Source organism: Octopus bimaculoides, chromosome 24 (assembly GCF_046866305.1).
Source record: "Octopus bimaculoides isolate indiv1 chromosome 24, ASM4686630v1, whole genome shotgun sequence".
NCBI lineage: Eukaryota > Metazoa > Mollusca > Cephalopoda > Octopoda > Octopodidae > Octopus > Octopus bimaculoides.
This window is the reverse complement of record NC_142951.1, coordinates 16,704,280-16,729,533: the sequence shown is the minus strand read 5'-3', so window position 1 is coordinate 16,729,533 and position 25,254 is coordinate 16,704,280. Positions and strand designations below refer to the sequence as shown.

General features: G+C 36.5%; 1 protein-coding gene across 2 annotated transcripts in view; it reads right to left on the bottom strand.

The window, feature by feature from the left end:
- LOC106881207 (ubiquitin carboxyl-terminal hydrolase 30) overlaps positions 1–22,576 on the bottom strand; it is a 46,793-nt gene extending 24,217 nt beyond the window's left edge. The window contains exons 1-3 of one of the 2 annotated variants that reach the window (XM_089341266.1): positions 22,281–22,576; positions 5,890–6,072; positions 3,361–3,458 (exon numbers count right to left, since the gene is read on the bottom strand). In XM_089341266.1, the coding sequence (XP_089197392.1) occupies positions 3,361–3,458; positions 5,890–6,072; positions 22,281–22,389 (390 nt within the window). In that variant the 5' untranslated portion in view covers positions 22,390–22,576. The remainder of the gene's footprint in view (positions 1–3,360; positions 3,459–5,889; positions 6,073–22,280) is intronic. The other variant, XM_014931512.3, reaches the window with a different exon arrangement.
- Positions 22,577–25,254: the final 2,678 nt, after the last annotated feature.

The following is a 25,254-nucleotide window of genomic DNA, read 5'->3' as shown; positions in this document are numbered from 1 at the left end:
GTTTCTTGGTTATTACAGTAATTATGTTAAATATCTGCCAAAACAAATAGAATTGGTATTTTTTGCTTGTCCTCAATAAACTTGACATATCCCAGCGATTCTAAAGGAACTGAAAGTGGCGATAGCAAGGACAATTTTAAACTGAATGAAGTAAGAAGTTAAAAAATATTTTTATCAACGATTTTTCTGAGGAGACTAGATCTACTCATAGTCTTTCTCAGGAAGCGAAACCATTAGACATTTTGTCTTACTTTTTCCAGTAAGTTTGTTTGAAGCTATCACTGCAGAAACAAACCATTACACAGAATGTAAACAAACTGGAGAAAAAGATAGCTTGCGGTTTCCCACAAGCATAGAAGAAATATGGGCATTTTTTGTCATAAATATTATGGGTATAAGACAATTACCCAGAATTGCAAATTACTGGAGCAATCAGGACCCTTTTGGTGATCAGTATGTTTCCAGTATTATATCAAGGACACAATTTGTGAAATTGAACCTGTATTTACATGTGAGAGACACTAGCAGTACCCCCAGTACGTGGAGAACCAAACTTTGATCCCTTATTTAAAATAAGACTCCTCATCAACTGCATTCAAAACACTCTACAACCCTGATAGATACCTATCCGTCGATGAGGGGTGTAAAGGAAGGGTACGCTTCCAACAATATATGCCAGGAAAGCCCACAAAATGGAAGATCAAAGTCTGGAAAATTTACAAAGCAAATACTGGGTACTGCTGTGGGTTTAGTTTTTAGTTGACCTAGGGCACAATTGGTCTGGAATTTATCACTTCTATACCATAACCAGGACCATATAATATTTTCTGACCCATTTTTTAGTTCGGGCAAACTGTGACAACGTATACAGTAATTGCTAGTAGAAAAGGGCTACCGTTGGATATTAAAAAAGCAAAATTAAATAGGTGAAATAATCCAACAGCAGAAAGGAAATCTGCTAGCAACTGCAAACAGAGATAAGAGGCAGGTAAATTTTCTATCCACCGGTGCACAACCATGTGTAGGTTCACCCCGTTTGTGAACCTTGATTATAACAGGTACATGGGCGGTGTAAATTAGCTGAACCAAATGATGAGTTATTATCCGGTTGGTAGACCAGGTAATAAATGGTGGCAATACCTGGTTTGGTACACAGTAAACATGAGCATTGTAAATGCATTTATATTATATACCAAATCCAGAAGAGCTTGGAAGTGGTGCAGCCATCAGCAGATGCAGCAATGCAATTGAGGGCAGGTTATTCCTCCAAAACAATAACTGTAGGAAGGAAAAGCAAAACCTGCCAGAGAGATATCCCTTTGAGTTCAGCCGATCTCCATGAATTAGAAAAAAAATCAAGGGTCGCAAAAGACAGTGCCGCGAATGCCTACATCAACAAAGAAAAACTCCCAGTGGACGGTCAGTTGAAACTTCTTTCCAATGTGCATTCTGCAAGGTTGCAGTATGTAGAGTGGGATGTTTTACAAGTTTCCATGACAGAAATATTGTGTGAATATCGTATATATATGTATGATTAGATTGTATAAATATTTTTCACATTTACTTTGTTTTTACTTTTTATTTACCTGTAATTTTAATTTGCCTGCAAGGCGAGTGACAAGTTTTGATTTAATTACTATTGTAAATCTTTATTATACATGTCCTTGTGTATTCATGTATATGGGTTGATGTATTTAATTTTCTAGTTTTCTTAAAAAACAAATTCCAGTATTTCATGTTATTTTACCTGTTATTATATGCATAGGTAACTTGCTAAGCAAGTACATCTCCGTAATATATATACATATATATATATATATATATATATATATATATAGATAAAACTTACTTGGAGAAGTATGTGTGGCGTTTGGAGTAGATGGACAGGGACAACTGACGAAGGGATATACTCTTTATGTTGCATGTCTCGTTTCTCATTGTGTTTACCGTTCTTTTTATGTCCTGTACCCATATATGCATGTATGTATACATATAGATGTAGGTATGTACATATATGTATGAATATATGCATATATCTATATGTTTATATTATATATATATATATACATATACGGCAATAAGAAAATAGAGGGGATCAACTTGGAGGGGTTCTTGGAATTATATATATATATATATATATATATATATATATTGTTTCTAGAATAAGAATTGGGTGGAGGAAGATCAGAGAGCTATTATTTCTGTTGGTAACAAAAGGACTCTGTCTCAGAGTGAGGTAGACTATATGATGCTTGTGTGCAAACAGCTATACTACATGGTAGTAAGACAAAGTGCAAATGTATTGAGAAAAGTTGGGCACAAGAGGAACCAAATGTAGCATGCAAGAGAGAAGACTACGTTGGTTTGGACATGTGATGTGTATGAATGAGGACAGCTGCATAAAGAAATACCTATCACTGAAAGTAGATGGTACCCACAGAAGAGGGAGACCCAGGAAGACGTGGGATGAAGTGATAAGGACCAATCTTAGGATGTTGGGCCTCACGGAGGAAATGACAATGGACTGAGATGTCTGGCAATATGAAGTTTTTGGGAAGTCGCACCCATGTCAGCAAAACTGAGTTCTAGAAGCACTGTGTCCCACCCACACTTAACAAGAAAATTTCTCTCACACTCTACCCCAACAAACCAAACTACATCTCTTCTCTTCCTCACATTTCCACTTCATGCACTAGGTTTACCTCCCACTCCCCAATCCTGTCCTCTTGGCCCTGTGTCACTGTATCATTGCTCTTTGCTAGGTTCCGACCTGTGTGTTCCACCCATGCCCCGTCACACTATATCATTTCATATGCCCGGCACTTTGCCACCATCTCTATTCTGCTATCTCCCACACTCTCTCCTTCTCCTGTACTATAGTCCACTCTGCTGAGTGGTTGGTTTTAGGAAGGGCATCCAGCTGTAAAAATCCTGCCAAAACAATGACAGAAGTCTGGTGCAGGCTTCTGCCTGGCAAGCTCTTGTCAAATCATCTCACTCATGCCAGCATGGAAGGCAGATGTTAAACAATGATGATATATAAAATCATGCACGCATATATATATATATATATATATATATATGTGTGTGTGTGTGTGTGTGTGTGTGTGTGTGTGTGTGTGTGTGTGTGTGTGTGTGTGTGTGTGTGTGTGTGTGTGTGTGTGTGTGTGTGTGTGTGCATATATAATCAAGCAAAGTAACTAGTTATAAAATCTCAAGAAGCGATGAGAGCAGTAACTATGCTAACAAGATGAATTCAGCTGTGTAAATCTCTGTTAATCAAGTATATAGCAATAAATATAATACATTAAATAACGTTAATCTACTGTTAATACTTTAAATAACTAAAAAGGAACTAACCTGTTCATCATCAGGAATAACCCATCGAGATCGAAGAGCATTGAGGACTTCACTGGGACAAAATGTATCTTTGTCATGGAAAGTCTTGTTTGTCAAAACTGAAAATACACAGAAAACAATATGCTTGTAATGGATAGAGGAAAGTTGATTGGTGTAGCAACTAAATTTTGACCATCTTTATATAACAATAGCCAATAAAATTGTTGGTTAGTTGGTTGGTTGATTTCTCCAGTTATACTTTATGTTGTATAGAGATGGGGAAAGAGTAAAAGAGAGAATATGAGAGGGGTGCACAGATAAGAAGGTGTGTGTATGTGGTTCAAAATTAAACGAAAAAACAAGACAGGGACAGGTGAGGGAACAACAAAGTGTCAGTTTGATGCTCAGGAAAAATGGAAGAGTTTTGAGGAATGAAGAGAGAAAACAGATGGAAAAAGGAAAAAAAAATGGAGAGAAAAACATGAGCCTCCATAATATAACATCAACATAAGTAGTTTTGTTTTCAATTTTTTTTGTTCCTTTTGAATATTATATTAATTCTATTTTAAGGTAATAAATACTTCCCATATGAAAATTAGTATTCATTTCATCATTTAGTATAAGCACCAAGAAATTTGATAAAGGTAAATTATAATTATTGTATGAATGCAATACTTTCTGATATTAGCCATGGTGTCAAAAGTATACTTCCAGAGTTACCTTCTCGTATGAAGGCAAGGAGTATAAATGATGATATTGTGAAATAAATATTTAACCCTTTACAGATACACCAAATGTAAATGTATCAAGAAATATTTGACATACACTACTACATCAAATATTTTATATACACACACTGCCAGATCAAATATTTAATACACACACACACACACACACACGCACATACTTTTTTAAAATGCATAAACAGCCTTAATGGCAAAAGAAGCACCAGTCATCCAATCAGACCAACAAACACTGTTTTCTTCTAATACTGCTACCATTAATTTTCCTAAATGTTATTGGTAATGTTGAAGTTTTATTTATTCTTCCATACTTCAGTAACAAGACCAATATATGGCCTTAGAAACCTAACTGGCTGTCAGTAATTTTCCACATCATAACAACATAAAGGGATCCTTTATGTGGTCACTCAACCTTCTAGATATAGTAACAAATTTTCTCTCAAACTACACCCTTGGGAAAGGAAAAGACATGACATGGTCATGCAAAATGCATGCAATACTACAATATTACACTTCTGAAAAGATGGGATGGTCGTGGCTAAAATGCTTAATCTATTCAATCAGAAACATATAAATGATCTAAATAAATAGGATTTAAATTGTCACTTTTAGGTTCACAACATCAAATAAGCAGTAGAGCAATAGTGAAGAAAGAAGTAAATGATAAAATAATGGCATACAGTGATAAAAACAAAGAACCTGAACCCTAGTTTTTTTTCAGGTAATTATTTTACAGATCAAATGTTATCAGCCCTTTATTAATTGACAAAGAGACTATCCTAGTAAGGTTCAGTGTTATTACCAGATATTAGAAACTCAGTACATCATGTCCAAGATATGTTGGTAACCCCATGCCTTTATCAAACAAGTTCCACCAGTTAGGTCTCCCTTGATATTGTTAAGAAGATAAGATAGGCTATTGGAACGAAATACCTGACATTTTGAAATACAAATAAATGTGAATTAAATGTTTTTCTCCACAATGAATCTCATCTCAAAAATATAGTCCAATACCACCTTATCCATTCAGTTTTTTTTTTTAAACAAATGTAGTGAAGTATATTTCTACACTTTCTCAATGAGTTAATGAAAATACTGAAAAGTAAGAGGTCAAAATGCATTGCAAGTAATACTTTTTTTTTTTTGCTGCTGTTGTTTCAGTTATAAGATGCCTCAGCATCAATTTTGGCCTTTATCAGTAACCCTCAACCATATAAATGATTTATTTTCTCTTTTGTCGCATCATCACTGTTTTACATCCACTTTTCCATGCTTGCACAGATCAGAAAGAATTTATTGAGGCAGATTTTCTATGTCTGCCAACTCTCGTTTGCTTTCAAGTAAAGTAATATTTCCCCATAGGAAAACAGGTTTTTGCAGAATATTAGAAATGAGTGACATTGCTTATATGAAAGTGACATTCATTTACAACTATCATGCAATGTTGATACAAGGAGACAAAAAAACACAAACTCACATGGTAGTTTCCATCTACCAAATCCATTAATAAGGCTGGCACAGGGCTATAATAGAAGACACTTGTTCAAGGTGCCACACAGTGGGACTGAACTTGAAACCAAGTGGTTGAGGAATGCCTGCACTTACATGTCTATTTAAAAACAGTACTTTGCAGTAATTTTGTAAGGAAAATAAACTGAAAAAGAATATGAAAGGTAAATAGGCTTCATAAATTTCTATATCTAAAACACTTTATTTAGAATACCACTTATGACAACTTACTGAATAGTGTAAACATTACTAACAAAAAGTTCAATATATAAAGTATTCAATGACAATGTCTGATTACCTTTGAGTGTCTTCAACATTGTATAAGCAAGATAGTTTTCTGTCTTGTTCATGTGTTTTCGAAGCAGAATTTTACTAAGCCAATCAAGAATACTTTGGCATGGCGCCAAAGCTTGCAGAACAGCATTAAGGAAACATGTATTTCCAAGATTCTCTAAACCAGGAGCATAATCTGAAAGAGAAACTGAAAATCTTAATATAATTACCCAATGCACACATATATGGCTATACAAACAGGAGAAATGAAAGCATGTACTATATGTAATAGATTTTATTTATTTGATGCTGGATAGAAAGTTGCATTGACAAAGATATTCTGTAAATCTAACACATCTGTCACACCGGCAGAGGTCCTTCATTGGCAGGTTATTTGAGGGGTTCAGACTCAGGAAGACATGAGATGAAGTGCTGCAAAAGGATCTTCGAACACTGGGCCTCACTGAGGAAATGACAAGGGAGAGGGAGTTGTGGCAATTTGCTGTACTTGAGAAGACACGGCAAGTTAAGTAAAATCATTGTCATCTATATGTACAGGCTTGTCCATTACAGATGCTGGTGCTGCATAAACACACCCCGCACACTCTGTAGTAGGAAGGACATCCAGCTGAAAGAACCATGCCACAACAAACAATTGGAGTTTGGACAGTTCCCTGGCTGACCAGCTCCATGTCAAACCATGCCAGCATGGAAAATGGACATAAGATGATGATAATGAAAGAGATATTTAAAAGAAAGGAAAACAACCAGTAGTCCAAAAATATAAAGTGGAGGATTATGGGACTTGAAGTTGTTTGTAACGTCAAAATAAGATTTGGAAGACAACCACCAATGTCAACTAAACTTTGTAGCAGAGTTTCAGATCAGGGTGCCTACATAAGTTGAATTTTCTCCATTTTGACAGGGACTTCTCCAATTTTTTTCACTAAGGCCTTCAAAATAAAGGGGGCATCTTTTTACAAGAAAAAATTTTGGAAAATTTATGATTTTTTTCACCTCTTCTCCCTCGCCACCACCCTCCAGACTAATTTTGGCGGTTAATCTTTTTTTTGCATTATGAACTTAAAAACTAGGGTAAAAAAACAAAATTTGTAAAAATATTTTCATACGAGAAAGTAATTTAAGGGAGATTTTGTCTGTTTCTAATACATCCCATGACCACCTTCCTTGTTTCTTTGTCATTCTCGCAATATTTTTGAGGATGGTGGTGAGAGAGAGGAGGTAAAAAGCAAAATCACACATGCTGAAAGAATTCCCATCAAAACAGAAAAAATCCAACTCATGTGGGTGCTCTGATCCAAAACTTCACCAACTTTGTGTGTATTATTTTATAAACAAGTCAAGAAGGGAGACTGAACTGTAATTGGTTTTACAAATTTGTAAAATACATCTACAAAGGTGAGTGCTCATACAAAATAAATGTAATATTGATCACCTTGCTTGGAAGCTTAGGTTTTTATGTACAGATATCTGTGGGACTAAACATGGACCCATAACAATCTCAGAAAATACAAAAATAGACCAGAGTATCCTAAGTAAGCACAATGAATATGTAAAAGTATTAATCTATTTAATAACTCGTCAATATTTATTTTTTATTATTTACAAGGTTTAACTTTTTTAATAGCAATGCTTTTGCTTTAATTTTAATGACACAGTTGTTAAAATCACTTCAAATGGCCTAATCATATTACCACACTTGTATAAAACAGTCACAAATTGGTGTAGATTACCTGAAAAGTAAACCAACTCCTAAATAATAATGATTTCAAATTTCTGCCACAAGGGCAGCTTGGGGGAGGAGATTAAGTCGATTACATCAACCTCAGTGTGTAACTGGTACATATTTAATCGACCCCAAAATGATGAAAGGCAAGGTCAACCTTGGCAGAATTTGAACCCAGAACGTAAAGAGCAAAATACCTCTAAGCATTTCATCCAGCATGCTAACAATTCTGCCAGCTCGCCGCCTTAATAATAATAATAATAATTTCAAATTTTTGCCACAAGGGCAGCTTGGGAAGGTGGGGATGAATCAATTACATTGACCCCCACTGTTCAACTGGAACTTATTTTTATCAACCCCAAAAGGATGAAAGGCAAAGTTGACCTTGGCAGAATTTGAACTCAGAATATAGCAATGTGCGAAATACCACTAAGCATTTTGCTCAGCATGCTAACAATTCTGCCAGCTCACCGCTATAATAATAATAATGCAGTACCAGGCAGTGGCTCTCATGGCTTCTGATCTTAACTGATTGGAAGTGCTATCATGTACACTGCTTTGTCTTGGTATAAAAGATGGGCTACAGCAAATATTCTGCTCAATACTACAGATTTGCTTGTCAGTTGCTTGACCATTTGGGCATGTCCCTTAGTGGCTGACGATATGTGCATCTCTCATCACAAGCAGAAGTAGTGGGGGAGCATCATAGCCATGTTTTGAGAGGAATTCTTTGGGGTTTGGATAATTCACCTTTGGAAATATGGATGATTTTGTTCATCATTTTATTCAGGAACTCTTTGAGTGGGGTGGGTTACTCAACCCGGATAAAATTCTAACTGGGCCCCACCTTCAAGGTCATGCACTGTTTATCTTGCTATGAGATCACTATGTCATGCACATATAGTTGTGATGCATGTGCCTGGTGCACCCTTATCAGATGGGTATATTGGGCTTCATATATTTGTACCCCAATGTCTTTTTGATGGCATGCACTGCTCACACACTCAATAATAATGATTTCTTTATTAACCACAAGGGTTTACATTAAGAAAAACATTATGGACAGCAGACAAAACAAAGAGTGTGTGTGTGTGCATGTTATGAGGGTTTTGTGTGTAAACAAGACTAACAAAATTTTTTAAAAAAAAAGAAAAGAGACAAAAAGAAATCAACAATGTGTAATCATCAATAGGGAGGAGACATTCATTGCCTGCTCATGGAAAAACCCTGACCTTTGGGGCAGGCGCCATTTTTTTTTTTCCAACTACAGGCATATGTTCAGAGCAGGCCCATTCAATCATACCATTCTGGCCTCTTTTGTCCACCTTTCAGCAAACTGGCTAGAAGACAACACTTCCGTCTCTACCCTTATTTTCTTTTTTAAGTGAAACTTGAAGTTCACCAGGGATTGGCCAAAGAGAAAAGTGTTCATCTTCAGCCTCTTCAATCTCATCCACCAGGCATATAAAAGCAGCTTTTGCCTTCCCGGTTAAAGGAAGGTGATGGGGCAATCTTCACAATGGATTCAGTTGACAACTGGCTCCATAAACCCAGAGGTCAGCAAAGCTCAGGCACTGGACGAGTGCATGCAGGACCATCTCATCATCCTGCGCACATCTCAGACATGCTCAACTGATGGCACCTCGGTACCTGTAAGCTTTATCTCGAACAGGCAAAGCTCTCCAGTTTCACTACCAGGCCAGAGATATCTTGGAAATTATCCATTGATCCCGGCCCAAATGTTCTCCAGAAAAGAGCAATTAGCTTCTTTGACGCCCAAGGTATCCTCAAGAACATCGCACTTTTCCTCCACTAATCCTCTATAAAAGGCTAAAGTGGACATTCCACCTACAACACTGTCCGATTGGCTGAGGACTGTGCACGCTTGAAGACATTGCACTTTCCAAATGCTCCCCCTTGGTGTCTGTTTTACCCAGGACTCCAGCTCTGTTAAGGAAACTAGCTGCAGAAATGTGTCTGACAAACGGCGGCCAGATCTGTTCACCGTCTAGAAGATATTTCACTTCCTGATGCAGAGCAGGTGGACATCATAGGTGGAGAGTCGGACTGCGATGAGGAGTGGAAGATAAAAACAAAGAAATGGATAAGAGACAAGATGAACAAGCATATGGACAAATAACTACAATCCTGGAGATTTTGTAGCCTTAGTGCATGTCTGCACATCATCAACCAAAGCATGCCCAGGCCACCACACAGCAGGTACTGACAGCAGATAGACAGCCTGACCATTGGGACATGTACCTTCCACAAGAAGCAGAAGAGAATGCACTCCAGCATAATCAGACGGTGGCCAGGACAAGGGACGACAGTCAAGCAATATAGATAACGGACATGATATATGCGTTAGCCACCTCAGCCTACCTTTCAGGATAACTTTTTCTCAGCCCATTTCTGGGTGAGAGTAGTCACCCTGCTTGTTACCTCGTCCCTGTTTTTGTCCATCTGGAGGTCCAGACCAAACCAGACCCCAAGCAATTTAACTGGTCCATCCATCCAGCACCCAATGACACAGTTGGATAGCATGCACTTGCTTCTCCAGGAGCCGAGCTGCAAGCCCACTGATTTTTCCTGGTTAATTCTCAGTCCCTGAGAGCGATGCCAATCATTTCTATGTGTTTATGATCTGACACCACTACAGTGACATCATTGGCATATGCCAACACGCATCTCTCACATCCTAGGTCATGCAGGATGCCTCTCAAAGCCTCAAAAAGAAAAGTTTGTGCAGTAGTGGCTCTAGAGTCGGTACATACAAGAGAGACGAGAAGCGACAATCTTGCTGGACTGAGTGCACGATGTTGAATGACTCTGAGAGGTGACCATTCACTCTGACCACTGAACAGACGTCACTGTACATTGCAGTGATCCAGCCCTTGAATACAAGCCTGAAACCAGCTGCCTCTTGGACTGCCACCAGGTGTAAATGGTTGACCCTACCGAAAGCTTTACACTGATTTAAATTGATCAGAGTCCCACCCATGCTAGGTTCTTTAGCCACTTTCTCAATGATGTATCGCATGAAGTGGAGGTTGCCATGAATGGATCTTTTCAGGATGGCACATGTCTGTGCCTCCTCTACCAGATCCCTGACAACAAGCACCAACCTTGTAGTTAATACTTTGGCCAAAATTTTGAACTCTACATTCAACAGAGTTATGGGCCTGAAGTTGTCAATATAATCCCCCTTGCTCAGGTTTTTTCTCAGCAATGCCACTACTCCTTGGCTCACAAAACTGGGAATTCTCCCATTCTGTTGCTAATTGCAGTAAACGTTTGCTAAGAGGTCGCTGAACAAGTCTGGCATGTAAGCATAAAGCTCATAGGGCAGACAATCCAAACCAGGTGATTTACCCTTCATGTCGCTAGCCATTGCTTCCTGTATTTCAAAGGCTGCTATCAGCCATTTGCATCGCTCTGCCTCCATCACCAAGAGCTGTGGTAGCCTGTCGAGGTAGTACGTGAAATCCATCCTGCAATCTGGCTCATCGCTGCTTGCGAAAAGCCATACACAACAGTGAATCACCAAGAATTCTCTTGGTGATATTCCCTCAAAAATCTCCGATTTCCTGTGGGAATTGGGTTTTTAAGTGTGTGTATGTATTTTGTGTTGCTTGAATGATTTGTGTGTGTGCTGGCAGTTTGTGTGTGTTATTATGTACTTCATTAATTCATTGTTTTTTTTTTGTACTTATTACCATGTAGTTTGTAATGTTAGTGTCTTTAATTTGTTTGTTGTTCTTGTGGTGGTGGTTGTGATCGTTGTGGTGGTGGTTGCATGTAGGACAGCTTGTATTTCAGATGTTAGAGGTGGTGATGTCGATGCAATGTTTGTTTTGGGTGTATTTATTTTTCTTGTTTTGGATTTTTTTCTTTCAACTTGAGTGGATGAGGATTGTAGTTATTTGTCCATATGCTTGCTCATCTTGTCTCTTATCCGTTTCTTTGTTTTCATCTTCCACTCCTCATTGCAATCCGACTCTCCACCTGTGATATCCACCTGCTCTGCATCAGGAAGTGAAATATCTTCGGGCGCTGAGAAGTGTTTGGGGAAACTTGGTGTTGGTATGGTTATTGGTGTTGCCATGGCTGAATCTCCTGATGGTGATGGTGCTGCTGCTGTTGTCGTTGAAGTTCTGGTGGCTGTTGTTGGTGTAGGGAGGAGAGGTGCCCATCTCTCATTTTCCTTCAGTCTAGGGCAGCAAGCTTTTAAATGATATTGCATTACTTACCCTATTAAAGTTTCAGCGCCAAAAATTGTGAAGGGAAAGTGGATTTCTTTTTCAAATTTATTCTGCAATCTGAGATTAATAAATCCAGTGATTTTAAGAGGTTTAAAAAAGATATTTTGTTTTAATATTATACTTTTACTTGTTTCACATACACAAACACTAATGTTGTTGTTTCAGTTGTTGTTGTCACCTTTTTTATGGTCGTCATTGTGGTTGTTGATGGTGCTGCTGATGTTGTTGTTCTTGCAGTTGTTACTTGTACTGAACTCGATCGTTGTTTTGCTCATGAAATGGCTCTCATTGTTTACATTTTTGAAATTGTTGTACTTATTTCAAAACTTGTTAAAAATGGAGCCTTTGCTTTTCTGAAAATCTAAGAGATCCTTCTTGCAAAAAATGGCTCCATTGGCTTTTTTTGTCCATTTTTTCAACAAAAAAACTATTATCTGTTGTTTTTTCCAGTCCCAAGTTGCTTCGCACGCACTCTCTCACATTGATTTTTTGTGACGATCCTCACTCTCTCTCCCCCCGTCTCTGAGATATGAGTCACCGTGTTTTGTGTTTTCTCCATGTTGATGGGGAAAATGCAAACAACTGTGATTAAGAAAAACAAAATCAATTGACTTCCCCCCAAAAAACAAGGACAAAACAGGAAAATAAACTCATCACGACAGCAAATAACTTGTCCACAATGGTATAAATTTGAAGGATGCAAATACACTATTATGTGTTTTTTCCTTATAAAATTTACAGAGTGAGGTCAAGCTTGGCTTGCCAGGCTGATGGCCATAATAATAATGATTTCTTTATTAACCACAAGGATTTACATCAAGAAAAACATTATGAGCAGCACAGAACAAAACGAAGTATGTATGTGTGTGAGTGTGTTGTTGTTGGGGTTTTGCATGTAAACAAGACTAACAAAATTGAAAGAAAAAAGAGAAAGAAAAAGAAATCAACAATGTGTAATCCTCAATGGGGAGAAGATGTTCGAGGGCTGCTCAGGGAAAAACCCCATAAAAAACCATGCCACTTTCATCCACTTTTCAGCAAACTGGCTAGAAGACAACACTTCCCTCTCTACCCTTATCTTCCTTTTCAAGTGAAACTTGAAGTTCGTCAGGGATTGGCTAAAGAAAAAAGTGTCTGTCTTCAGCCCCTTCAATCTCTTTCACCATGGCCACCAGGCATATAAAAACAGCCTTTCCTTCCCAGTTAAAGACCTGGATCTAGTCTTCTCATTTGCTAAATGAGCCCCTTTTAATTTTGCTCTGATTGTTTTCAATTTTGGTGTATCAATTCAGCTCTGAATTTTGATTATGATCAACCAATTACTTCATCTTGTAAATTACATAATCTGATGTTATTTGGAATTAAAGTTAGCAAATTTGGGTAATTTTAGCCAATCAACAGACATGGCATTAGCAGCTTGTTACCATGACAACTGCACACTGTGTTGTGGTTCACTGTCTGTACCCCATGTTGTTCTATGTTGATTTTTCACACTTGATTCTTCACACCACAAGATTCTTTTCATCTGCGTGTTTTGTTTTAATTTTTTTGTGTGTTAGTATATTACATATTTTTCTGTGCTTCTGTATGTAAGTATTTTTCTGTGCTTTTTCTGTGTGTTAGTATTTTTACATATTTTTCTGGCACTCATTGACTCAGATAGCTGGATTTATGATTACACTAGGTTAATTCTATTCATAAAAATTTTAATTAGGAGTATTTCTTAAACCGTTAGCTTCACATTTCAACAGCTTAACTGAAATTTAGCCCACGTAACAGGAACTGAGAGAGATATCATGGAACAGAGAAACTGTGGGTGATGCAGATAATTTGACATTATTTTTTAATTCTGCATGCAAAAAAAGTATAAGATACAGGTATTCTTTTTCTTGGGACAAATTCTTTGTTGACCAGTGTTCTTATCATAGTTTACAAATCCAAGCATGAAAACATTACTCAGTTTTCAAGACAGACACACACATGAATACATAAATGTACATATAAACTTATATATGAATATATACATTTACATGCACTTATAAATGATGTATACAAATACATGACAAGTATACATAATACTGAAATACACAAAATAAACACATGCAGACAAATATATTAATATAACAATTTTAAAAAAATAAAAACATACAATCAATGAAGAGACAAAAGAAACAGTAAAATGATACATGTTGATTTTATTAGGTATTTCTGTTTATTTAGAAACCTAGAATGAACAGGTCAGACGCTAAACTATAAATTTCACAGGGTACAACCTTGAGGTTGACACCGCTCTGCTAAACACAGAAAATCTCTGTCTCGCTATTAGCTAAAAATATAGTTTTTCCAATCTTTAAACCACTGTAACTCTTTCCTCCAATTTTTTTCTCCACAACATCATACCTTCATAGTAATGAGACTGGAAGACTACAGTATTATAGTCACTTATCTGATTTTTTTTTTACTTCCTTTTAAAAAATGCATATTTTGCAAATGCAAAAATCTAAATCCCAAGACATCTATATATGTGCACATTGCTACTTGTTAGTCTCTCTCTAATGCATCAATAATAATTAAAACTATGAAAGAAACATCAACACATGTCCATAGGCAGTGTTCAGTTAAAAAAGTAAATACTGAAAAAATGAAACCCATAACAAAGCCAACCAAAAAAGAGAATGAATGAATGAATGGCAGGCAAATAATCATAAATACTATGAAATAGTTGATCTATGATCTACACACATTACTATGCAACCCCCCACCCACCGCCAAAAGCATACAAGAATAAACTTAAAATGTAAATACCCAACAATGTGAACAAAACCCACATGTACCATAGAAAGCTGATACCCGACTGAAGAACACAACCTGTGCTACACAAACACCACAATACAAAAACTAATACAACAGAAGACTCAAACCAAACCCCACAACAAAACAAACTGATACAATACAATATCCCCACCACCACCACAAAAAAAGGCAGCACGCACCAGCCCACCAGCACAAAAGTACAACAAATGATGCAATAGAAAGCTGCTGGAAACTTTCAGTTGTCGAAAAGTAATAGCGGTGATGACGATGGTGACGAACACTACTTTACCTAAGTTTATGAGAGACAGGAGTTTCCAAAACCAAAAAAAACTTTGGTTGTAACAGCGAAAATGAAGCTCGACCATTAAAGGAAGGTCTCTCGCTCAGCAGTGGTTCAGTAAAGATGCAGACTGACCACAGCTGTTATCCTAAAACATCATCAGCAGATAACAGAGCAAGTAGGAGGAAGTGGACCAGTGAAGAAAACAGGATAGTGATTCAGTGCTACTTAGAAAGTGAACCTAAATGAAGGAGCTATAGAAAATGGATGTTAACACTTTGGGGAGAGAAAGGTATGTTTAAAGTGACTGAGCAGAGATTAGTAGATCAAGCTAATGCTATTAGAAGAAAGTGGATGACAGAATTGGAGGTAGAAGAGATCACAAGAGAACTGGAGAAGAAAGACCAAGCAGTAGGAAAGAAAAATAACAACATAAGAGATGCATCTCAAACCAAAGAAGAAGCTAAAGGAAAAAATAATAATAGCGCTACCAATAAGGAAGGGACAACTGGCCCCACGATTTAAGTGAGGAAGATCAGAAGATTTTAGATGAGTTGCAGGAGGGAATGAATAAAGAAGAAAAAGATTGCCAGCATTAAAAGACACCAACAGAAGAAAGCTGCTAGAAATGACTAGGAAAGTAGATTTTATCAGCAGGATGGATACTAAAAATATAGTAGACACTAATTTACTGATCTATGCTGGAGGGGTAGTAGTCGCCAGAAGATTAGATATTTCACAGGGAAAGATTAAAAAAGAGCAAATGTGGAAAAGGAGACAATAAAATAAAGTGAAGACTTTAAGACAATATCTGAGTAGAATAGAAGCCTGGAAACTGTACGAGTTAGGAAACACAAAATGCAAATCTTCTCTTGAGAAAAGATACTTAGTCAAAGAGAAAGGATTTGGGACAGTAATAGAAGCGGTGAAACAGAGTATCATAGCAGTAACAGGCAAGCTCTCCAGATATCAGAAAAGAATGAATCAATATCAACTGAAGAGATTATTTGGGACAGACCAGAGGAGATTTTATAACCAAATAAATAGGGGAGAACGAAGTACTGAAGATGAGAAACCTAATGCAGAAGAAGCTAGAAAGTTCTGGAGTAATATTTGGGATAAGCCAGTCAATCATAATGGAAATGCATTATGGTTAAAGAAAGTGAGGGAAGAAGTAGTAAGAAGCAGCCAGATCTAAGATTAACTAGTGCATCAATGAGTAAAGTGTTAGGAAAAAATGCTGAATTGAAAGGGCCCAAGACCAGATTTAGTTCAAAGGTACTGGTTAAAGAAATTTAGTAGTTCACATTGGAGGCTGAGGGAACAACTTCAGGATTGCCTTAATGGAGGAATAATAGCAGATTGGATGACTAGAGGGAGGACAATGCTCCTTATGAAAGATAAGAGCAAAAGTAATGCAGCTAGCAATTATACACCAATCACTTGCTTACCATTAGTGTGGAAGCTATTAACAGAAATGTTTTCAGAAAGCATTTACGAGCACCTTGACAACCAGAATTTACTGCCTGAAGAACTGAAAGGTTGCAGGAAGAAGGCTAGAGGAATGCATGATTTATTATACATAGAAAAAAGCAGTTCTAAATGAAGTAAAAGCTAGAAAGAAAAATCTAATAATAGCATGAATAGATTATAGGAAAGCCTATGACATGATCCTACACTCATGGATAAGTGAATGTTTGAGTATATTCAGTATAGCAAACAACATAAGAGACTTAATAAGCTTTAGCATGAAGAAATGGAAAGTAGATCTTTACTCAGGAGACAGACTTTTAGGGAAAGTTAATATCAAAAGAGAAATTTTCCAGGGGGACTCGTTGTCCTCTTTAATATTTGTCTTAAGTTTGATCTTCCTCAGTTTAGTATTAAGGAAAGCAAAGGCAGGGTATCAGTTCAGAAAAATTAACCATTTGCTTTACATGGATGATCTGAAGCTTTTTAGTAAGAATGAAAAAGAGATAGATTCCTTAATACAGACTGTAAGACTCTTCAGCAAAGATATAGACATGGAATTTGGCATAGATAAGTGTGCAACATTAGTCCTGAGAAGGGGACAGGAAGTCAACAGCGAAGGCATCAAATTACTAGATGGTCAGACATTAAAATCATTGAAAGAAGGAGAGAGTAAAAAATGTCTAAGAGTATTAGAATCTGACAGGGTACTAACTATGAAAATAAAAATTGAGAAGGAGTACATCAGAAGGGTGAGGAAGCTAATAAAGTCAAAGCTAGTTGGTACAAATCTAGTGAAGGCTGTAAATACTTGTGCAGTTATCGTTACTTAGATACTCAGCAGCTTTTGTAGATTGGACAAAAACTGAAGTAAAAAAGCTAGACAGAAGAACTAGGAAGGAAATCAATATGAATGGAGGACTCCACCCAAGGGCAGGAGTAGCAAGATTATACCTACCTAGAAAAGGTGGAAAAAGGTTATCAGTAGAAGATTGCGTGGAGTTAGATAGAGTAAATATAGACACCTATGTAGGTAATAGTGATGACAGTTTATCAGAAGCTGCTAGAGTCACAGCAAGGCATAGCGAAACGAAAAACCAAACGAAGTTAAAAACCAGAAAAAAGAACAGAAATTATCTAACTGGCAGGAGAAGGCATTGCATGGTAGATTCTCAAAGACAGTTGCAGCAAATAGTAGTAGTGAGACATGGTTATGGTTGCAGAAAGGAAAGTTGAAGAGGGGTACAGAAAGTTTGTTAGAAGCTGCACAAGATCAAGTATTAAAGACTAATTTGGATAAAAGCCAGGATAGACAAAAACCAAGTAGATTCCCTCTGTAGATTATGCAAATCAAAAGGGGAAAGTGTTGCTCACATAGAAAGTGAATGTGGCATGCTGGTACAGAAAGAATACAAAAGACACAACAGTCTAGAGAATGTAATCCACTGGGAGCTACGTAGAAAGCTAGGATTTGAACATACTGATAAATAGTATGAATATGAACCTAGTAAAGTACTAAAAAGTAAGAAATATAAGATGTAGTGGGATTTCAACATTCAGACTGACACAGTAATAGAAGCTAGAAGACCTGATTTGGTAGTAGTAGTAGATAAAGAGAATAGAAAGTGCCAGATACCGTAAAAACCCATGTAATTTACACACTTTTTATCCCAAAAATAATATGGGTGCATAAATTACATGAGATCATTTCCAGAATTTATTTTTGAAATTTTTCTTGAAAAAAGACATGAAATACATAGAGATATGGATATTCCTGACTGAAAAATATGTAATGATATGGATAATCTTGATTGTATGTTTTTATTTTTGTCTGTTTATTACTAGGCACGGTTTTAAGTTTGTCGTACTGTTTGCACTAATTTTGAACATTGGCTTCATTAACATTAAAATACCTTCCAGCAGCTCTATTGCCACGTTCAAATGCATATTCAACATATTTAATTTCTCCTTTGCAGTAAACAATTCATAATTTCTGTCCATACTGACAATAATGGTAATGACAAAATTTTAAAGTTTGCTTGACATTTTATAAGTGTGAAAGGGATTAAAATTTCAATACACTGTATCAAAGGTTCCGACAAGAATAGGTGGAAAAGAATTCTGTTTACATAATCAGTTTGATCGGTCTCCTTCCTCTGTCAGTTGAGTAAAGTGTCATCCAAGCTGATGTTTACTGGTAATTAAACTTAATTTGCAACACCTGTGCATATTTAACAGCTTTGCTTTTGTTGGTAATTCTTAACTTTTCATGTGATGGTGATTTGAGAAGACATACAGAAGTTTGCTAAAGATCGGACTTAATCTCATGGGCAAGAAATGTAAAATAAAGTTTATTATAACACAAACACTTTATCTAATGAAAATTTAATAAAATCTAATCGTAAGTGAAATTATGCTAAATACAACTAAATTGAAAAACATTTTTTTTTTCCCTGACTATATCAACAATTCTGAAAATTTTGGGCTGCAAATTTTACATGAGTAGAAGCATATTTTAAACAAACACAGGTACGCAAATTACATGGGTTTTTTACAGTCCCAAATGATGAAAACATTAATATGAGAAGTATAGAAAAAAAATAACAAAACACCAGGACCAAGCTACTGATTTACAGAGACTATGGAAAGTGCAGGTAAAATGTTTTCCAGTAGTTATAGGTGCATTAGGAACTGTTAAAGTTCTGAACAGATGGACAGAGGAAATAGGTATAAAACCCAGTTTAGTACAGCTCCAGAAAACAGTGTTATTAGGGACAGCTAGGATACTTAGGAAGGTTCTTGGCATCTAAGGTTATTTGCTGTAGCTCAATAGGAGGGTTCTTGGCTTCTAAGGTCACTTGTTGTAGCCTGATGTTAGGGTATTTTTCTTTTCCAACAGTCTAAACTGTTGATTCTATATGAAAATAACAATAATAATAATAAAAGTCCCGATGCAATACTGGCAGTGGATCTCGTGGCTTTTGATGTTAACTGATTAGAAGTGCTATCATGTATATGTCTTGTTCTGGTATGTAAGATGAGCTGCAGCAAATATTCTACTCAATACCACAGATTTGCTTGTCAGTTGCTTGACCTTAACAAGTTGAGCATGTCCTTTAGTGACTGATGATATGTGCATCTCTGATCACAAGCAGAAGTAGTGGGAGAACATCATAGCGATGTGTTGACAGGAATTTTTTGGTGTTTGAATAATTCACCTCTGGAAAAATGTGTGTTTCGTTCATCATTCTTAAACTTTATTCAGGTACCTTTTCAGTGAGATGGGCTACTCAATCTAAAAAAATTCTAACTGCTCTCCCACCCCTGCAAGGTCCTGCACTATTTATCTTGTTTATGAGACCACCACGTCACACACATATGGTTGTAATGTATGTGTCTGGTGTACCCTTATCAGACGGATAATCATGATATGAGGCTTTGTATAGTTGTACCCCAGTGTCACTTTGATGGCATGCACTACACTCTCACTCAATAATAATAATCCTTTCTACTATTGGCACAAGGCCTGAAATTTAGGGAGATGAGACTAGTCTATTACATCGACCCCAGTGTGTCACTGGTGCTTAATTTATCGACTCCGAAAGGATGAAAGGCAAAGTTGACCTCTGAAAAATTTGAACTCAGAACATAATGACGGACCAAATGCTGCTAAGCATGTTGCCTGGCGTGTTAACGATTCTGCCAGCTCGCAGAATAATAACAACAACAACAAAACTGGAAACATTCCAAAGAAGTTAATCGCAAATTTAATATATTTCTATTTAATTATGTAATAAGTGATGTTTAAGAATTTGCGCATTCGGTGCACCTTTAGAAACACACCTCTCCAAGAAAATGAAATGCAATTGTTTAAAAAGTTAAGAAAATGCAAAATATGTACAAAATAGAGGATGTATGCAAAAAACTAGAAAGATTCATCTATTTTTAAATATTTTATACTAAAAAAATGAAACAAAAGGAAAACGGGCACAAGCAAATATAAACAAACATGTCGGACGATACAAGGGGCGGTAATTTTCTTTTACCAATCGGATTATTAATAATATGAGGGGCCAAATAGCCACTGAGTTATATGTTGTATAATTTATTTTCTCTGTAAACTAAAAATAAAAATTACAAAACTTGCATACGTCTTAAACATATTTACTCTATTACTTCATAATTATTTCTGTCGTATATCAAATCATAAAATGAGCGAAGGTAAAGTGAGTTCACACCACCTAACCTTCACCCTAAAACTAATCCCAAAACTAATAGTAACCCTAACACTAATCCTAACCCGGCACTATCATGCTATTAGCTGTCAGAAGTGAAAGTGCTCACTGCTAGTGAAGTATCTGTCTGTCTGTCTGCCTGCCTGCCTGTTGCTGGCCTGTCGATTCTTTGGCTACTGACAGCTAATACCATGACTGGCCGGAGCGAGCTATATGTCTGTCTGTCTGTCTCTCTCTCTCTCTATCTATCTATTACTCGAAAGTTCGCGCGTCCGCGCTAGCTAGTCGTGAGTGGTTGATCCTATTATTTTTAAACTTCAAACTTCATTTGTTTTCTATTTTGATAAATTCTCTCTGTTGAAAATTATATTTTTATATTTTAAATAATTTGCAATTTCAGGAAATATGTTTTTATATTAAATTTGTGTTTTCTACTCACGACTAGCTAGCTCGGACGCGCGAACTTTCGAATAATAGATAGATAGATAGAGAGAGAGACAGACAGACAAATAGCTCGCTTCGGCCAGTCATGGTATTAGCTGTCAGTAGCCAAAGAATCGACAGGCCAGCAACAGACAGGCAGACAGACAGATACTTCACTAGCAGTGAGCACTTTCACTTCTGACAGCTAATAGCATGATAGTGCCCCTAACCCGAACCAGAGTGCACAGTAAAAAAAAAAAAATCTGATTAAAAACAATCAAGAATTTGCAAAGGATATTGTCGAGCTTCTTGTATCATTAATAATACCTGACTAGTAAAAGTAAATTACCGCCCCTTGTATCGTCCGACAAGTTTGTTTATATTCCACGGGTGCCCGTTTCCCGTTTGTTTTATTTTTAAGTATAAAATATTTTAAAATGAATGAATCTTTCTTTTTTTTTTTTTTTTTGCATACACCATTTATTTTGTATATATTGTCCATTTTCATAACTTTTTTTAAGATTGCATTTCATTTTCTTGGAGAGGTGCGTTTCTAAAAGAGCGCCGCACATTCGTTTCGTATATGCAAAATATACCCAAATCAATATTTATATTTCCAGGATTGTTTTGGATTTATGATTAGTCCCACATATATATGTACGAAAAAACTATAGAGTTAGCCTATACATTATCCGATGTAACTTTTTTTTCTAAGGTAATAGAATATAACATGAAGGAGAGTCAGCTGTTATTTCCAGGAGATCAAACCATCGTAAAAGGTTTCCTCTTTGACTACGAGGAGGGGTAGCAAAGGTTGTTAGATAAACAAATATTAAAAACATTCGTTTATCCAGTAAAAACACCACGACACAGTGAGTGAGAGAGGGGCCTGTTCAAAATGACAAGAAATGGTATATGAAACGAAGGCTCTATACTATTTAGGATCGAATAATTAAAATGTAATATTAATTACTTAAAGATGTGCCAAAATAATTTTTCGCGAAGAGGTCATCAGGTCATCATCAGATCATATATATATGTATATACATACATACTATACACATTTCTCATTAACATGACACTATGTGTGTGTGTATATATGAGCTTTTCTGAATACCATTTCTACTGGAAAGTAAACTAATTTAAGAGAAGAAACCTTTATGAAATGTGTGAGTAATGTGTTACCTTTTTTGCGTGTCTTCTTCTTGTGTGGTGGACCCCACAACACGTAGGCAGCAGCTGTGGCGACTGTGACTGTAAGGAGTCCTACAAGGGCCGTGTTCTTGTAAAACATCGCTTCAACACAGCTGTTATAATACAACTACAACATTACGTGTAACACGAACTATGTGTATACAATAAAGTATATATATTTTGTGTAATACTGTAATATGCAGAGTAACGTTAAATATATATATAAGTGTCAAGCGTAGTTAACGTTGCAAAAGTCAATAATGGAGGTTATGGTACAATTGCATCATGGGATTCTTGAGTGAAATAAGGGGAGATAACTCCGAGTAAGCTGTTAGTGACAGAAAAATTCATAGAGAAAAGAAATCTCTCGTTCCTGTATTGATCTTTCGTCCATGTAAATAGAGATTTTTCGGAATATTCAATTGAAAATTATCTTTTCTCTCGGACGCAGTATCAGTACCGAAATGTCAGATTTGTCTTCTCACCATACACGTATTTATTCAACTGTATAATTGATAATATAAACGAAAACCTATTCAGACCTTTGAACAAAAGCATTCCAGCCATGAATATTCTGTCTTGGAATCTTTACCCTCCTAATTTGCTACTGCTTAGAAAATTGGCTACTACTTCTAGCAGCTCAAATGGAGTGCCTCCTGTTGCTCAACAAACTCCTTTATTCCCTTACTACTTACTGAAACCTTCTCTCCCTATGGATCAAGGTCTATCAAGGACTTTACTCTGCTGTCCTCATTTCCTTTCGATGAAGTATAAAACTCTTATCTCCTTCAAAGTAGGGTGTTCCTACTTCAATGCGCTTGTTGTAGGGCTCCAGACACTTCGTGAAGGTCCCAAAAAGTTATAAATTTTCTCAACCAGCTCACGTTCGGGCGTCCCTCTCACTCCCACACCTCTCATCGTTTCTCACATCCTCTCTACCATCCTTCATCCTCTTACGCCAATGTAAAACACATCCTTAGTTCTTACAAGTTAATCTATAAGCAGCCTGGCGCATTTCGTAAGTTTCTGTAGCGTTTTTGCCAAGTTTAACATCAAACGTTTTTGTGTAGCAAGCTTCCAAATTGTCTTCATAACCCGACGGCCTTCAGCAAACTAGTCAGCTGTAACGAGCACTGCTTATTAAGGGTTAGGGTTAGGGTTCAAAATGTTATCAAAGCAGTTTCTTTCAATTTGGAATAACAAAATTTGGCAGATCTGCTTATTAGAATTATATTAATGACTAGCAGAAATACCCGGCGTTGCCCGGGTTAAAGAGAATAATGAAATCTAAAAACGCCGTCTAGACTACGCATCATCTTTATATATAGAGATGTATATACACACACGCACCCAAACACACGTATATATATGTATATCAATATAAATATATGAAAGTCAATGAAGTTTCGTAAAAGAAGGTGATCATGTACATACTTTCTTGCTGTTGTGATTATAACACCTCATTGTAAACTATGTTCCTTGTTTTCCCTTGTGGAGCATATACAAATAGGTTTTTTGTTGTTGCTCACTCTTGAGCAGCCAACATACAGTTGTCCATATGAGAAGCAGGGCTCTTCCAAGAGAAGACCAGCTACAGACAGTGTTTGACCCTGATATTTGTTTATGGACATGGCAAAAGTCACACGAAGGGGGAATTGTAGTCTTCTGAATGTAAAAGGAATGTCTGCTCCTGATGGAGTAAGAGGAATTCTTGGAATAAAGACGTCATCCCCTTTTGCACATCCAGAAAGAATGGTAGCCTCGATAACGTGTGACATCATTTTCTAAATAATGCTCATCTGTTATGTTCGGGTTAAAATTTCATCAACATCAAAAATATATGAATTTTCATGGGAGTTATGGCCGTTATGCAAAGAATATAATTTCCAAATTTCATAAAGATCCATTCAGTACTTTTGACGTAGTTTTGGATAAGAAAACAAATGACTAATATGTGTGTTTGTGTGCATGTGTATGTGTGTGTGATGGGTGTATATATGTATAGATATCTGTATGCATGTATATATGTATATATGTGTACATATTACATGTACATCTATATATATATATATATACATCTACACATATGTATACATATACATGTATGCATATAGATCTATATATATATATATATATATATATATATATATATACATATACGTGTACATCTATATGTATACATATACATCTCTCTCTCTCTCTCTCTTTCTCTCTTTCTCTCTCTCTCTCTCTTTGAAAGTATCTGTCAGTACAGTATCGAAATGGTGTACATATACATGTATATGTATACATATACATCTCTCTCTCTCTCTCTTTCTGTCTCTCTCTTTCTGTCTCTCTCTTTCTCTCTTTCTCTCTCTGTGAAAGTATCTGTCACTATAGTATCGAAATGTGATTGTTTCAGTTAGTGGAATAGTTTCATTTTTAAAGTGAAAGTATTTGACATGAGTGTTTTTGTTTCACTTTTGACACGTAATACTTAAATAGTGGAGGAGATATTATGTTGCCGTGTGCTCAAACTCTGCAAGAAGTTAATAATTTTTTTTTACTAAAACACAACTGGAACCCTAAGTAAGGCATGTGTAAAATTTAAATGAAATTGGTTGCGTAGTTCTCGAGTTTTAGGGATTCACACAGACAGACAGACAGACACACATTCTCATTTTTATATATATACATATATTAAAATAATAATCTAGGACAGTTATAACTGCCCTGTTTTTTCAGCCTCTCTTCTGCCTGTCTTGTGAGTTCCATCCCAACTTACTCTTCAGGTATGTTTCCCTAAGAGAAGGTCTTCCTCTCCCAGGTTTTGCTGGTTTTCAATTATCACCAATGTCTCTGTAACTTTTTTTTTTTCTCTGGGTAGGGATGTTGGCCCTATGCAGACAAATTTTTACTTCTGGCAAAGCTCTGAGGGTCACTGAAGCACCCAGGCCAACACACCACAACAAGGACTGGTTTT